At 44.4% G+C, this 14,654-nt stretch overlaps 1 protein-coding gene across 3 annotated transcripts in view; it reads right to left on the bottom strand.

Moving 5' to 3' along the window:
- Positions 1 to 14,654, bottom strand: part of CCDC30 (coiled-coil domain containing 30) — a 61,618-nt gene that overhangs the window by 27,274 nt on the left and 19,690 nt on the right. For all 3 annotated transcript variants that reach the window (XM_066606734.1, XM_066606736.1, XM_066606735.1), the window contains 6 exons: positions 13,180 to 13,333; positions 10,302 to 10,373; positions 7,926 to 8,041; positions 7,635 to 7,714; positions 4,330 to 4,522; positions 2,243 to 2,362 (listed from right to left, as the gene is read on the bottom strand). In XM_066606734.1, the coding sequence (XP_066462831.1) occupies positions 2,243 to 2,362; positions 4,330 to 4,522; positions 7,635 to 7,714; positions 7,926 to 8,041; positions 10,302 to 10,373; positions 13,180 to 13,333 (735 nt within the window). The remainder of the gene's footprint in view (positions 1 to 2,242; positions 2,363 to 4,329; positions 4,523 to 7,634; positions 7,715 to 7,925; positions 8,042 to 10,301; positions 10,374 to 13,179; positions 13,334 to 14,654) is intronic.

Raw genomic sequence — 14,654 nt, 5'->3', positions numbered from 1 at the left:
AGCAATATCAGCACTCTCCGGGCAGAACACAGCGTACGGTCTTGCTTATCAGCTGTTCTGCTGAACGACGGATTTCATGCCGAACTGGAATCCATCGTTCGGCAGAAAACTGAAAGATGGGCACATTTACACGCAATGATTATTGCTCAAAAGATGGCTTTTGAGCGAATTTTGAGCGATAATCGTTATGTCTGAAGGGGGCTTAAGGTTTAGTGTGCATCAAGGAATCAAAGAAGCTGGTATGGCCATCATTGTTTGTCCAGGAGGGTTGCTTTAGATATCTCTATGGGAGAGATTACACGGCTAGTGGCTATAAACCCGCCTACAGTGATAAAAGAATGAAGAGATCCACTTTTTCAAACTTATTTTCTTAAAAAATTTGGAAAAACCATACTTTTAAAAAAAGATTTAAAAATTTCCCAGTGAATCTGTGGACAAAAGGGCTAGATGGAGCTGTGCAGGCGCGAGATTCTCATGGCCATGTGAAGGACGTCTCCTACGTCATCCATGGCACACTAGCAGCTTTAGGGGACGTACTTTGCCCTGCAGAGACCATCTGGCCTGCCCATCAGGAATTGGTATGCAGTGCGGGAAATATTTAAATAAGTCTGATAAAAGTGCACTTCTCATTGTTTTCTCGGTGTCGGCGCCAAACTGATGACAAGTTCTCTTTGAGTAACCCCGCGTTATATAGTGGCTGTGTGCCAGAAATAAGGGCAAGATTTTCTGGGTAATTAAATTCCTGGTTAAAGACATTTCACTGTACACGTGTATACAAGGACAGAGAAGGGAAGAGGACACCACAATGTGCTGCGAGGAATAAGTGAGGCAGGTCTGATGTCTTTATACGCTTTATCAATTTTAAAGGGATATTCCAGAGAAAATTTTCAAAATTTCCCCAACATTTCCACTTGTTGCCATTATTCCAAATGTCCATCTAAACTTCAGTATCTTTTCTGCTGACCTGCGCCCGCACTACTTTGCACGCAGTCGGATTTCCACATTATTATTTAAATTGGCCGCTAAGTAGTACAAAAACTACATCTCCCACAATGCCCCACTGACAATTCCAAATTCACAACTGTACAAAGTGTGTCATTGAAAGCCCCAAGCATGCCTGACCAGTAAAACAATGGAGCATACAGGTTGTAACCGCTGGACACCAATGGAGAACTAAGCGTGGGGGAGACCGCCGGTAAAGCCGTATTTGTGCAGCTTTATACAACAAGTTATAACATTATATTACAGAATTACATGTTATCGCCTAATACAAATTTCTCTTCCAATCACTGGAATACTGCTTTACAGCCCTTCTATAAGGGGCCAATTCCTGCCTGCTTTAACAGGTGCCGATCAACAATATAGCATGCCGATCGGCACTCAACACATGGTTTTACATGGCCAAATGATTAGTGGTATGGTTATAAACGGGCAACCAATCGATCTTATGAACGTTCGAGTCTAACCATCAGCCCGTTTAGCAGGACTGACGGCTTCATTTAAAACTGCAAGTCTTTCTGCTAGATAACAGAAATCTCAGCTGAATGCCCAACAGGTGCCTGTACTCTAGGAACATTGGGGAGGGTATCACCTAAGGGAGGACCACCGATTTTATATCATACAGATGTAAAGATGGAAGTCCCCTTTGACCGTGGTAATTAAAGGGTTTGTAGCAAGAACAACGTTTATCACAGAATAGGTTATAAGTTGGATCTGGTGGGATCTTACCAGTGAGATCACCACTGATCCCAAGAACTGACGATCTGTATTCCCCCATTCTGTCAGTGAAGGCTTGCTGAACCCATCTGCAGCACAGCTCCATTCAATCTCCTCCTCACTGTGGAGGTTCAATGAGCTCACAGTGACAGAAGAAGGAGACATGAGACATCCAGTCTTGGGATCGGTGGTGCTGTCAGTGGTGAGACTGCCACTGATCAAACTTTTATCACCTATCCTGCGAATAGATGATAAACGTTGTTCTTGGTACAGCCCCTTTAAAGACAATAATGTGCCTGACCATGGACATCTGTATTGTATGTTGTCCCCATGTTTGTGTGTGCTTCCTCTGCGCACTCCGGTTTCCGCCCACACTCTAAAACCATACTTGTAGGTAAGTTTGGAACTTCGATTGTGAGCCCCAATGGGGATTGATGGAAGCGATGACAATCTACATACAGCACAGCCGAACGGGCTATATAAATCAGTAATATTAATGTGTTTGGTGCTGTATGTAATCTCTGACCTGCTGTAAATCTGCCATCTTTTTCGTGTCGGCGCTCTCCTTCTGTGCTGAAGCGAGCATCTCTTCCCTTATATCCCGCTGCTCCGCCATCTCTGTCAGCTCAGTTTCCATATTCATAATCTATTGAACCAAAACAACATGGTGGTTACAATAGCGAACATTTAGCGCTAAACATCTTGAAACTTACCATTGATTATAGAATAAAGTTACATATTTAGCATCAATTTACTGTGAGAAGTAACAAGTTAACCTTTAACAGGTGACCAGCCTGAAGAAATGAAGCGTTCCCGTAAGAGGAAACGTTTCTGTCGCTGCAGTAAACAATGTCACAAGTTTCATGGCACTTTAGTGTTTGTGGTCTCCAGGCAACTGCATTCCATTCACAGGTCCCCTACAATCAGGCAACAATAAGCACTTCTTCTCCATCACATTCCTACTGGCAAGTATGAAAGGCAGCGCACAGCGCCATCTGGTGGATGTGGTCACGCTTTGTGCCAATACTGTGTTCATTCAAGGATACGGTTCATTGCTAATGGCCTGTATATAATTTATTACATGCTGTATTGCAGAAATCTACTACAGGGTAATGAGCAAGGAGGTGCTAAGCAAATAAATGCTTCAAGCTTAACTGCACTTTTAAGAAAACTTTTGAAATGTCAGAGCGACATGTTTAAAGTTTTGATCAGTGGGATCCGGGAGCTAAGACCCACCGCTGAAATGAAGGGGCTGCAGCGCTCACTTGAGTCCTGTGCCTGTCATCATTGCTTGTCAGCTTTATATAGAGGTCTATGACATTCTATGCATCCATCATCAGCTGCCGAGATGAGCTGACAAGTAACGATGACAGCCGAAGGGGTAGAGCCTTATCAGGGATTCACAGCGGGATACAGCTGATACTATTGTTTCAGCTGTATCCCGCTCCCTTATAACGGGCGGGGTATGAAGAACAGAGCGGTCCAGCTCTGTTCTCCATATCAGCACGAAGCACTCGGCTGTATAACAGCCGGGCGCTCCGTGCAGAAAACATCTGGATGCAGAAGACAAACGGGGCTACCCCGCTTGTCTTCTGCATCCTCCGCTCTGAGCGCTCGGCTGTATAACAGCTGGCGCTCGGAGCGGGGAAACAGCTGTATGCAGAAGCGGGGTGTGGTGCAAATATAATTGGCTATCTGTAGACCTCCATTTTGTATGTTATTGTAATGCAAGCCTATATAAATGGCTATTTGTGTTCCTTTATCCTCCATCTTGTATCCATACAGCCATGAACGTTCAATGTATACATTATAAGGATTGTATATCTGAGTCTCATAGACTTGCTGGAGACCATGTTAATATCTGCACATAGTGTCACCATTGTCTTGTAATTCTACCACCATTGTCTATAGAGTCTTGTGATCTATTGTCTAATTAATCATGCAAATGTATCATCATTGTCTTAAGACTGATCTAGAGCCTTACGTATACTTGGAGCTTGGTGCTGTCATTGTTTTAAGAATCAGTCTTGTTTGTCTGATCTGGTTAATGGTCAATTCGAATTGTGACCTTCTTGGACAATCAACTCTATCCATTAATTTGCGATGCAAATATTCAAGCTATAGATCATACCGTATCCGAACTTGTTGCCTTTCAGTTGGCAAAACACGGGGACACCCCGCTTGTCTTCTGCATCCTCCGCTCTGAGCGCTCGGCTGTATAACAGCCGGGTGCTTGGAGCAGGGGAACAGCTGGATGCAGAAGACAAGCGGGGACACCCCACTTGTCTTCTCCATCCTCCGCCGGCAGTACAAGGTGATCGCTCATCTTAAGCGATCATCTTGCGCTGTAAATGACACAACAATGATCGCTCAAAAGTCACTTGAGCGACATCTTTTGAGCGTTTATCGTTATGTCTAAATGGGCCTTCACCCTGGACAGTGTCCCCGACACTAAGCAATCACTATTAACAGTGCCAGACTACACGAATACATCTCTTTGACAAGAGGAATAGTAACACCCAGTTGTCAATGCATTCATAAGTTTCCAGGAGGAATAACAGAGGAACGGGCACAGGGCCGACTTATGAGAAATGTTTTCAGGGTCATACTCACCGTCCTCTGAAGTCCAGCTATTTCACACTCTAAATAATCCACTTGTTCCTTAGTGCGATTCTGAGACTCTCCCAAGATGGACTCCAGCTCCTCATTGCGCTCTACAATGTCATCGTACTCGTTCTGTAGTTTCTGCAGCTTGTGCTGCAGCAGCTTATTCTCATATTCCTTTTCTTCAACTTCAAGTTTACACCTAACCGAGAAAAGACATGTAATGGTCCAGAAACATGGAGTAAGTGCACTTACAACCGATGATCTGCCGGCTCAAGTGACATGACTACAGTCAGACATTTCTGCTGGAGACTCCCATGACTCCGCTCTGTCACCCTCACTAATAATGACATCAGTGGGTAGATCTTTAAACCTTCTGTCAATTTACATCAGTCCTGATACTATAAAACAACTCATACTCCAAGTCCTGACACTTTGTTTGGATAGGGATGGTAAAATATGAAGTCCAGTCAAGGTAGAACATACTATAAGGCCTCATGTCCACGGGGAAAAGAAGAATTAAAATCCGCAGCGGATTTTAACTCTTCTCCCGCCCCCATAGGGATGCATTGACCATCCGCGGGTAGATAAATACCCGCGGATGGTCAATAAAAGTGAATAAAAAAAAAAAAAAAATGGAGCATGAAAAAAAATGAACATGCTCCATTTTTGTGCGGGCTTCCCGCGGGGACGGATCCCGCAGGCTTCTATTGAAGCCTATGGAAGCCGTCCGGATCCACGGGAGACCTAAAATCAGAATAAACTTACCCGCAGCAGACCGTGCAGATCTTCTCTTCTTCACGGCCGGATCTTCTTTCTTCGGCCCGGCGGATGTGCCCGGCACGCCGCCGGCCGAAGAAAGAAGATCCGGCCGTGAAGAAGAGAAGATCTGCACGGTTTGCTGCGGGTAAGTTTATTCTGATTTTCAGCGCTCATGTCCGCGGGGTAGGAGGGACCAGCTACGGATTCTCCATGGAGAATCCGTAGCGGGCCTGATTTTCCCCGTGGACATGAGGCCTAAGAGTTCCTCCTTTTTAACAGAAGATTCCTATTCTATGAGCTTGTACATATGTACTATGTAGCAACAAACTATCCCACCAAAAGTAGTGGACACCTGACCAAGAAATAAAAATAGTATTAATTCCCACGCCTTGATGCTTACTGGGGCTCCTTTGACCCTAATGAGAGAGATCTCTCTCTTTCTCCCCCGCCGCCCCCCTGAGCATGCTCGGACGAGAAGGCAATTACTCGAGAAGAGCGATGCTCGCTTGAGTAACTGACCTTACCGAGCGTGCTCGCTCATCTCTAGTGGTATCACATCTTTGAAACTGGCGGAACTTAATTCCAACTTAAAGGGGTTGTCCCGCGCCGAAACAGGTTTTTTTTTTTTTCAAACCCCCCCCCCCCGTTCGGCGCGAGACAACCCCGATGCAGGGACGTACAGAAAGCTTACCGGAGCGCTTACCTTAATCCCCGCGCTCCGGTGACTTCTCTACTTACCTGTGAAGATGGCCGCCGGAATCCTCTTCCTCCGTGGACCGCAGCTCTTCTGTGCGGTCCATTGCCGATTCCAGCCTCCTGATTGGCTGGAATCGGCACGTGACGGGGCGGAGCTACACGGAGCCTGCATTCTGCACGAGCGGCTCCATTGAAGAGAGCAGAAGACCAGGACTGCGCAAGCGCGGCTAATTTGGCCATCGGAGGGCGAAAATTAGTCGGCACCATGGAGACGAGGACGCCAGCAACGGAGCAGGTAAGTAAAAAACTTTTTATAACTTCTGTATGGCTCATAATTAATGCACGATGTATATTACAAAGTGCATTAATATGGCCATACAGAAGTGTATAGACCCACTTGCTGCCGCGGGACAACCCCTTTAACCCCTTGGCTCCTCCAGGGTGCGAACTTCAAGATCTGCAGTATACTCCTCTGTAATGTCTGTACTGACCCTATTGCCTCACTGCTGACACCTGCATTAGTTTCTGTGTTTTACCGTTTACAAATGTGATACCTAATATTCAGTATTCTACTTATTTATATTGAATTATCAAATCCTTCCATGTATGCACCGTGTTCAATAAAAGGAGCCAGACGTGAAAAGAAACTTCAGTGCGAAAGTGATTTACATTTGTATGCCAACTGTCTTATGCGTGAAGATGGCGATCCCAAGTGAGTGACTAATCCCCAGCTGTAGATGATAGATAGATTGATACCATGTTTCCCTGTATTTCCTCTGTTTTATGTTAATTTTCGCCCTAAAAGAGGCAAAGGGTCTTATTTTTGGGGTCCCTCCCGCTGGTCTCTGGAGCTCTTGCTTCAGACCTCAGCAGCCAACAGAACATCGCTTCCTGGTAACGCAGTTCATAAATCCTGCCTCCAGGAAGCAATGGCTCTGATTGGTTCTCAAGCACCGCAGTTCAGCCAATCACTGCGGCACTTGATGGAACAAATCACATCATCGCATCGAATGGCTGCGATTGGTTCATCGAGCGCTGCATTGATTGGTTCTCGAGCGCTACGACTGAGGGAATCAGAGCCATTGTTTCCTGGAGGCGGGGTTTACGAACTTGGTTACCAGGAAGTGTGCATGAAAAGAAGAGATAGGCTGCAGCACACAATGTGTCAACCCAGGTGGAAGGCTTCAATACTTCTGCACGCTCTGTAACAGATCCTGACCCTGGATCCACAAACCGATCAGTCAAAACTAGAAAGCCTTTGTATTACAGCCGAAACGTTGTCACTATGTGGACTTAATAAAGAAGATATTACTTGCACCCGTCTGCTGCTCAACTCTCTAGTTTTGGCTGATCGTTATTAGGAAGTGATGTTCTGTCGGCTGCTGAGGACTAAGGCAAGAGCGATGGAGACCAACGGGAGGGACCCGGTCGGTGCCTGCTAGGTATGCATTGTTTTGGATTTTTTTTATGTTGCATAGCTAGTGCTTATTTTTGGGGTAGGATCTACTTTTGGGGAAACAAGATAGATCGATAGGATAGATTGGGGCACTTCCAAAATTACATTAGTCCCTCTCCCATGTGCGGACTCCTTTTCCTGTAAACATGCATTTGAGGATGGGGGTCCCAAATTCTCTTACAATTCTTCATAGGAGAGAAAGTTGGTATGACCCCCATGGTCCGCCCCCTCGCTCTTATTACTAATGAAGATCTGTGGAGAAGGAGCACCTATCTCAAATTCCATTCACCTAATGGGGGACTGGGGCAACTCCAACTGGGCCCAATTTCCGCAGCCCTATATTAGCCTCTGATATATGATATGCATGCACTTCAATGTCATGGTTTTCAGTTCCAGTTACTTTTTATGCAGCTCGGGATTGTCTTGCAGGTTCAGAGATGCGGTCGTGGAGCTCGTCGAGTCACTGTTGCTTTTTTCACACTGAAAAAAAAGGGAAAAAACTAATGAAAAACGAGCAACAAACATTTACGATTCCATACAAAGTGAATGACTCCTTTTTTTGCTTCTCTGCTCAGATTTTATTTAAATGGAATCGGGGTGAGTAAGATCTTGGGGGGGGGGGTGTGTGACCTATATTACATTTTATTAACCGATTCATACCAGTGCTTAAAAATACGCTGTAAAAACAAACCTGCTCCATGTGCTTTCTCCTTTCAGAATCCAGTGATCTGACTCGTTGGCGTAAGGCGAGAATCTCTTGATCTAATCGAATGTTATGTTCTTTGGCTTTTTGCAGTTCAAGGGAATCTTTGAAAAGAAAGAAATAAATGACTTCAGCTGATAGAAAGTTTCTCTGCAGCTGTAGTCGGTCATAAATGGCATCGAAAAGCAACTTGGCAGTTACAAATATATTAAGTTGAAGGTCCCACAAATAAGTATGACATTATTCTTAGAGCAGACATAGGTTTTTAATTGGAATCATTTAAAAAAAATTTCTGTGTGTTGATATTGCTGTTAAATACATATTATGGCGCCCCCTGCTGTTCTATTGATTCTTTCACAGAATGTCCACCTAGTGTGTCCAATGCTGAGGGTGGCTCAGTAGCTCTCCTACATAGGCAGTGTAGGGATTCTTGCTATTGTACTGCTCGCCAATAACAATTAGTGCACTAGAAGAGGCTTCTTTTCACCAGCTCTGGAAACAATAGGGGAACGTTCTGAAAGGAAATAAAAAAATAACAGCAGGGGGCGCCCTAACCGATATTTAACAGTAATATTTACACATAGGAGCATTTGTAAAATGATTCTAATTGAAAACTTGGGAGTATGTAATTAAACCAGTTGTTTCATGCTGATCAGCTGATTGCCGTGGATCTGGCCTAAAGGAGTTGTCCAATCAGTGGGGGGGCTGCTGCCGGGAAACCCTGCTGATCAGCTGTTTATTGAGCCAGTTCACGTTCATGCACCGAGCTGATTTCTGCAGGAAGTAGACAGCTCCATTCCCACTGCAGTGGCCAAAGTTGGTATTACAGAAAAAGTTCCATTCACTTCAATGGATACCTGGTCTGCAATATCAAGCCTGGCCACTGCAGTGAGAACAGCGCAGTCAGTTCACTGCAGAAATCAGAGCAACGTATGAACACACCAGCCTGGCAAACAGCTGATTGCTAGAGATGCCTGGCAGCAGACCCCCACCAATCTACTGCACAAAGGCCATCAATAGTTTACAACTGGACAATGCCTTTAAACAGTTAGAGACCATTTTCTTTAAAAGTATCCCTGTAGGACAAATGTGAGTGGTCAATGTCTCTCCAGTATGACTCTTAGAGGGTGGTCCTGAGTGGAGACACTGCTATACATCATCCATACAGGGGAAATGGAAAGGAATTGTCCTAACAAGTCAAATCTTTATATAATAGGAATATGGACAAGCAATTATAATAGTACTAGCTGATATACCCGGCTTCGCGCGAGTTAATTTGGTACTGGTGTTTATCTGGTGTTCGCATGGAAAATCTTATGAAGTCGTGGTTACTTTAGAGATACCGAGAAAAAAAATATGTTCACCATTTTGCATGGTTCTTTGCATTACCCAAAAAACACCACGTGGAGGTAAGTATGCAACGTTTCCTTTATATAAAATGACATCAGGAAGTGAGAGAATTAGATTACGTACGTAAAATTTGGACGCTAATTCTTTTGTGCTTAGAATTGAATAATCGAGTTGGGACCCATTAACATTTCCAATTTATGACATAATCAATGCCTGTGCCAAATTTCATGTTTCTACGACATCGGGAAGTTGGAGAATTAGTGACGAGTCAGTCAGTCAGTCAGGGCTTTCATATATATATATATATATATATATATATATATATATATATATATATCTCCACACTGCAAGTATCGCTGCCTTGTTCCATTAAGGCTCCATTAAGACGGCTGAGTACAAGTTGTGTCCAAGATTCTAGGGAGCAACTCAACTCACACCTGGCAGCATCTGGACACGTTGCCATGTGCTGTTAAATTTATGGGAGAACGGATACTGCATGTCCAACTTTCATCCGCGAATCAGGCGGCCAGAGTAGGACATGCTGTGGTTTTTTTTATTTTAATTTTTTCTTACACGGACCATTGGTCCTTTAAAAAAAAAAAAAAAAGGTCTGGTCTAAAAAGCTCCATTGATTTTAATGGATCTAAGTTCTGTCTGACTTTGCTCCGTCACAAACTCGGACAGAATTTGGAACTAAAACTCGATGTGTGAATAAGATCTTAGGGGTGACGAACGAACCGGATTGTGATTTTACAGCCAAATGCTAACATATAGGCAGCGGGTTACCAGAACTGAGACATCTGTGGCATTAAAACACCCCAAGACTCAGAACGGTAAATTTACTAGGATCAGCATTTCAAAACCGGTGGAAGTGATGTCAATTTTGAAAAGTCAAATATGTGATGTATTTACACCACTTATTGCATCATATATCCGCCCCATGGTGTTCATGGTAATCGGGCAGCACAGTTCAGACCCCGTAACATAGGTTACCGCTGAAGCTTCCCATCTCACCATTGTCTCTGCGGTCTGTAAGCTCTTGCTGCAGGCCGTCAGCAGCTTCTTGTTTCTTTTGCATAATAAGTTCTGCACAAGTAAAAAACAAACATTAAGTCAAAATAAATGCTGACTTGAGCACAAAAAGACTGAAAAACAACAAAAATCTGCACACAACCGGAGTTCAATTGCGGGATCTGCAATCGTCACCTGCACGGACAATCCGCGGTATTTAAAAAATAGAACGTTCGCATATCTGCTCAGATGAATGGATAGTGATTTCCGCAAGCGGATTTAACCCTTTCCAATCCACTGTCTGACGTCTGAAGACATTCTGATTGAAGCCTGTACAGCTCTGGTGTCGGAAGACGTCCGGCAGGGTATTCTTGCTGTATATTACTGGCCGCTCTGTTGTCAGGGGCCTCTCCGGCATGTCCCATACCGCAGTACTGGCTCTAGCCAGCAGATGGCACCATTGTATAATGGCAGAAAGAGAAATCCCCCTAGGAAACCCTGAATCTAAAAGTGGATTGCAAAGGGTTAAAATCGCAGCATGTTCTATGTTTGTGTGGAATCCACTCAGTCAGTTTCTATTGTAGTCAATGGAAGCCGTCCAACCCGCAGCCCATCCACAACTGACATGGCGAATAGGCTGCGGGAACCCGCGTCATCGCCTAGCAACGGCACGGAAAGAACAAATATTTTTTAAAAATAATCCGTACTGCGCATGATTGTCGGCGAGCGTCCGCAGTCATCCATAATACAAAAAGAGAAAGTATGCAGGGTCGCCGGCCGGGGTCAGAGTCGGATTTCACTGTGGATGCAGAATCCGGTGCGCCCGTGTGCAGTCGACTTAAGGCCGCTTGCATACAAACGGAGCACGCAGGCAAGCTGGAGCCCACAGCGGAATCCAACCCTGTGCAAGCCGGCATCTGCACTGTCTTTTCCTCTTTTCATCTGTACAGCGGACGGACCCGGTGTCTCGCCGTCGGACAGGCGCAGTACAGATTTTTTTTTTAAAAGTTTAGTTTTCCCGCATCGTCGCTAGGCAATAATGCAGAATCTACGACCTGTCTGCAATGTCAATTGTGAACAGACCGTGGGTTAGACAGCTTCCCAGAATCGATTTCCCATAGCATGCTATGGACGGTATTTGCTGCGGTGAGGACACCGACTGTGGATTCTGCAATGTAAATCTATTCGTGTGCAGGCAGCCTAATACATAGGACAGTGCAGTGCAGGCACAATCTCTGGACACGTAGTCTCCTGATCTGGGGTGTGGTTAGCACTGATGGAAGGTGAAAGAGCCCGGACTAGTTCTGCAAGTGAACTGCTCATTGGATGGTTTGAAACGAATTAGCATAAGGTGCAAAAATATAGATTTTACCACATTGGACTCATTATAGAAAAATGAAAAGGTATGGTTAGCACTTGTCTGTTTATCCCACATCATATGTTAGGATTGGTTAAAGCTAGAGGCTGGAGGTGTCAGACTTCCTTTAATATATTTAACTAGTAATTATTAGGAAATTACAGTACCAGTGTTTCTGGCAGCGCAATGTGCCACATAGCTGTGCTGCATGGTACATCCATTATGATCCCCACACATCACACACAGCTCTACTACATCCATCCTGATTACACACACAGAGCTCTGCTACATCCATCCTGATCCCACACATCACACAGCTCTACTACATCCATGCTGATTCCCACACATTACAAGCACAGCACATTACGCACACAGCTCTGCTACATGGTACATCCATTATGAACCCCACACATCACTCACACAGCTCTACTACATTCATCTTGATTCCCAGACATTACACACACAGCACATTACACATACAGCTCTATTACATGCATGCTGACTCAACACATCACACACAGCACATTACATACATAGCTCGACTACATTGTACATTCATTTACATCCATCCTGACCCCACAAGTCTCACACACAGCACATGGCACACAGCTTTGCTACATCCTGATTCTCACATACACAAACAGCTCTGCTATTCCACACATCACCAGACTATTGGATACAGTGATTACCCCATGTCATGTGATTTCTGACTTCACCCACACAGGTGATCACATGATGGTGACATCATCACAGGTCCTGGTAGTAGCTGCTGTCGGTTTATCCAGTATACAGTACTTTCTACCAAACTGCACAATGGCTCCTCTCACAACAATGACATCACCTCAGGTCCTTCAGCCCACCAGATCTCTTTTACCAAACTGCACAATGGCTCCTCTCACAGCAGTGACATCACCGTAGGTCCTTCAGCCCACCGGATCTCAGTGGTGGGGACAGGTCAGTGTCTCCTGTCAGGAACGCTGAGTTGTGTCTGAGATAACGGTTTAGTTGTATTCTCATTTAGTTTTTTTTGTCCTCCCCTTTTCAAGAGCCCTAACTGTGTTGTTTTTCTGTCGGTCAGGCTCTTTGTTTTTTATATGTTGTAGGACCTTCGATGACGTCACCATGGGGCGGAGCATGAGAAGCACCCACATACTAATGACAAGTGGTCATTAGTAGTTTGATGATGGGACAAACGCTTTATGGAAATGTTTTTGGCTGCCTAACAAAAACCTAAATGGCTACATGTAAGGCAATCTGAAGTCCATGATAACTAAAGACCCTTTTACATGGAACGAATATTATTAAAAAAAAAAATCATTTAAACGAGTGAAAATGAACGATAATCCTTCAGTGTAAACACGGCCAACGATTGAACGATGAATGAGAATTTGTTCGCTTATTGTTAATTTCATGAAGGCATAAAAATCATGGCTGGCTGGTTCGCTAATCGTTCGGTTTAAACACCGATCCTTCAGTCAGTCTCATTCACTGGTACAGAGAACTGAACGGCTGAACGAGCCTTACCTAGCTCATTAAGTTCCTTTTTCTTAATAAGTAAATCATCCGTAAGTTTACGGATCTCGTCATGAGCCATTTTCAACCTCTGGGAGGCTTCCGTCAAATCTCTCTCCGCGCTCGCCCTCAGTTTCCTCTCTTTATCGAGCTCTTCATCAAAAGTCTGAAAGATAGAAAAAAAAAACATTATTAGGTCTTTGTAATTTTGCTTTCTCGTTAGCTCTGGATGGACAAGTCTATCTGATGAGATGCCAAGAATACAGTGCTGGAGCTGCTCATCACAATAACCTTCCATGTTAGCAGCAATGACAAGCCATAGTGCTATCCTGGAATGGCAATTATACGGGCTATTATAATAGTCGATAAATCAAGCTTTACAGACGTTGTCTGGGATATTTGTTTTCTATTTTTGACCTATTCTCAGGTTAGGTTACCAATAATCAGCAGGGGTGTGCTACTTGGGATCTCCACCAATCAGCTGATTCCCAGCACCGCTGTCAGTACGGACCGAACCGGAGGCGGATAGCGCTGTACTTATTGCAGTGGCCCAGTTTGGTACAGCAAGCATAGCCCCCACTGAATTCAATGAGAGCTGTGCCTGCACCACCAAAACGGGCCACTGCAATAAGTACAGTGCTATCTGCTTCCAACTCTATCCACATTGACAGCAGTGCCAGGAAATAGCTCATCAGTGGGAATTCCAAGTGCTGTACCCCTGATGTGTTAATGCCCTATCCGGAGGATAGGTCACCAATAGAAAAAATCCCCAAAGCGCTGGGAAATGCCTTTCAAGAAATTTCTACATTGATAACGGTCATAACTTTTCAGCATAACATATTGGATGGTTGAAGACTAACAATACCCTAATGATGGAGGCAGAGGCTTCAAAAGTCATTAAAAATTCTGCTGGTTGTCGTTGGAAACAGTCAACAGCTCGTCTCTACTCTGTTGTTACACATGTGACCTCACAGCTAACTTCAAATAGTAACTGTCTCCAGAGCTCCCACAATGCACTGCTCTCAGGTAAATCAGGAGAATTCAGAATGAATGGAGACGAGCGAAACAGCATAAAAGAGAAAAGTAGTGCAAGAAGAGAAACGAAAAAGAATTTACATAGTTTTTATAGACTTAAACAGTGGATGGTTGTAAAATTGTGTTCAAAATTGGTCATTTTTGGTCAGATTTGATACATTTATATAAGTGATGAGGCCATGAAGATGGTACTGAGCAATTCTCTTGAAGTGATTTAGTGTGAAGATGTAGATGGATACATCAAATGAGTGGCCAAGAGGTTGGACTTCCGTCCATCATAAAGGGATGACATATCCTAGTCATACGCCATCACCTTACAAGATGGGAAAATGGCTTTAAGCCGACGGGACGTGGAAGGCTGGATGTTTCATCTGAAAGCTCTTCTTATAGCGATACGCGGACCGGCTGTTCAAGGGCATTTGGTACACTGTTCTCCACATCTCTGGCCGTAG

Source organism: Eleutherodactylus coqui, chromosome 6, assembly GCF_035609145.1.
Source record: "Eleutherodactylus coqui strain aEleCoq1 chromosome 6, aEleCoq1.hap1, whole genome shotgun sequence".
In the NCBI taxonomy this organism is placed as follows: domain Eukaryota; kingdom Metazoa; phylum Chordata; class Amphibia; order Anura; family Eleutherodactylidae; genus Eleutherodactylus; species Eleutherodactylus coqui.
Note: the sequence above shows the minus strand (reverse complement) of the source record. Positions and strands in the feature narration are given on the sequence as shown.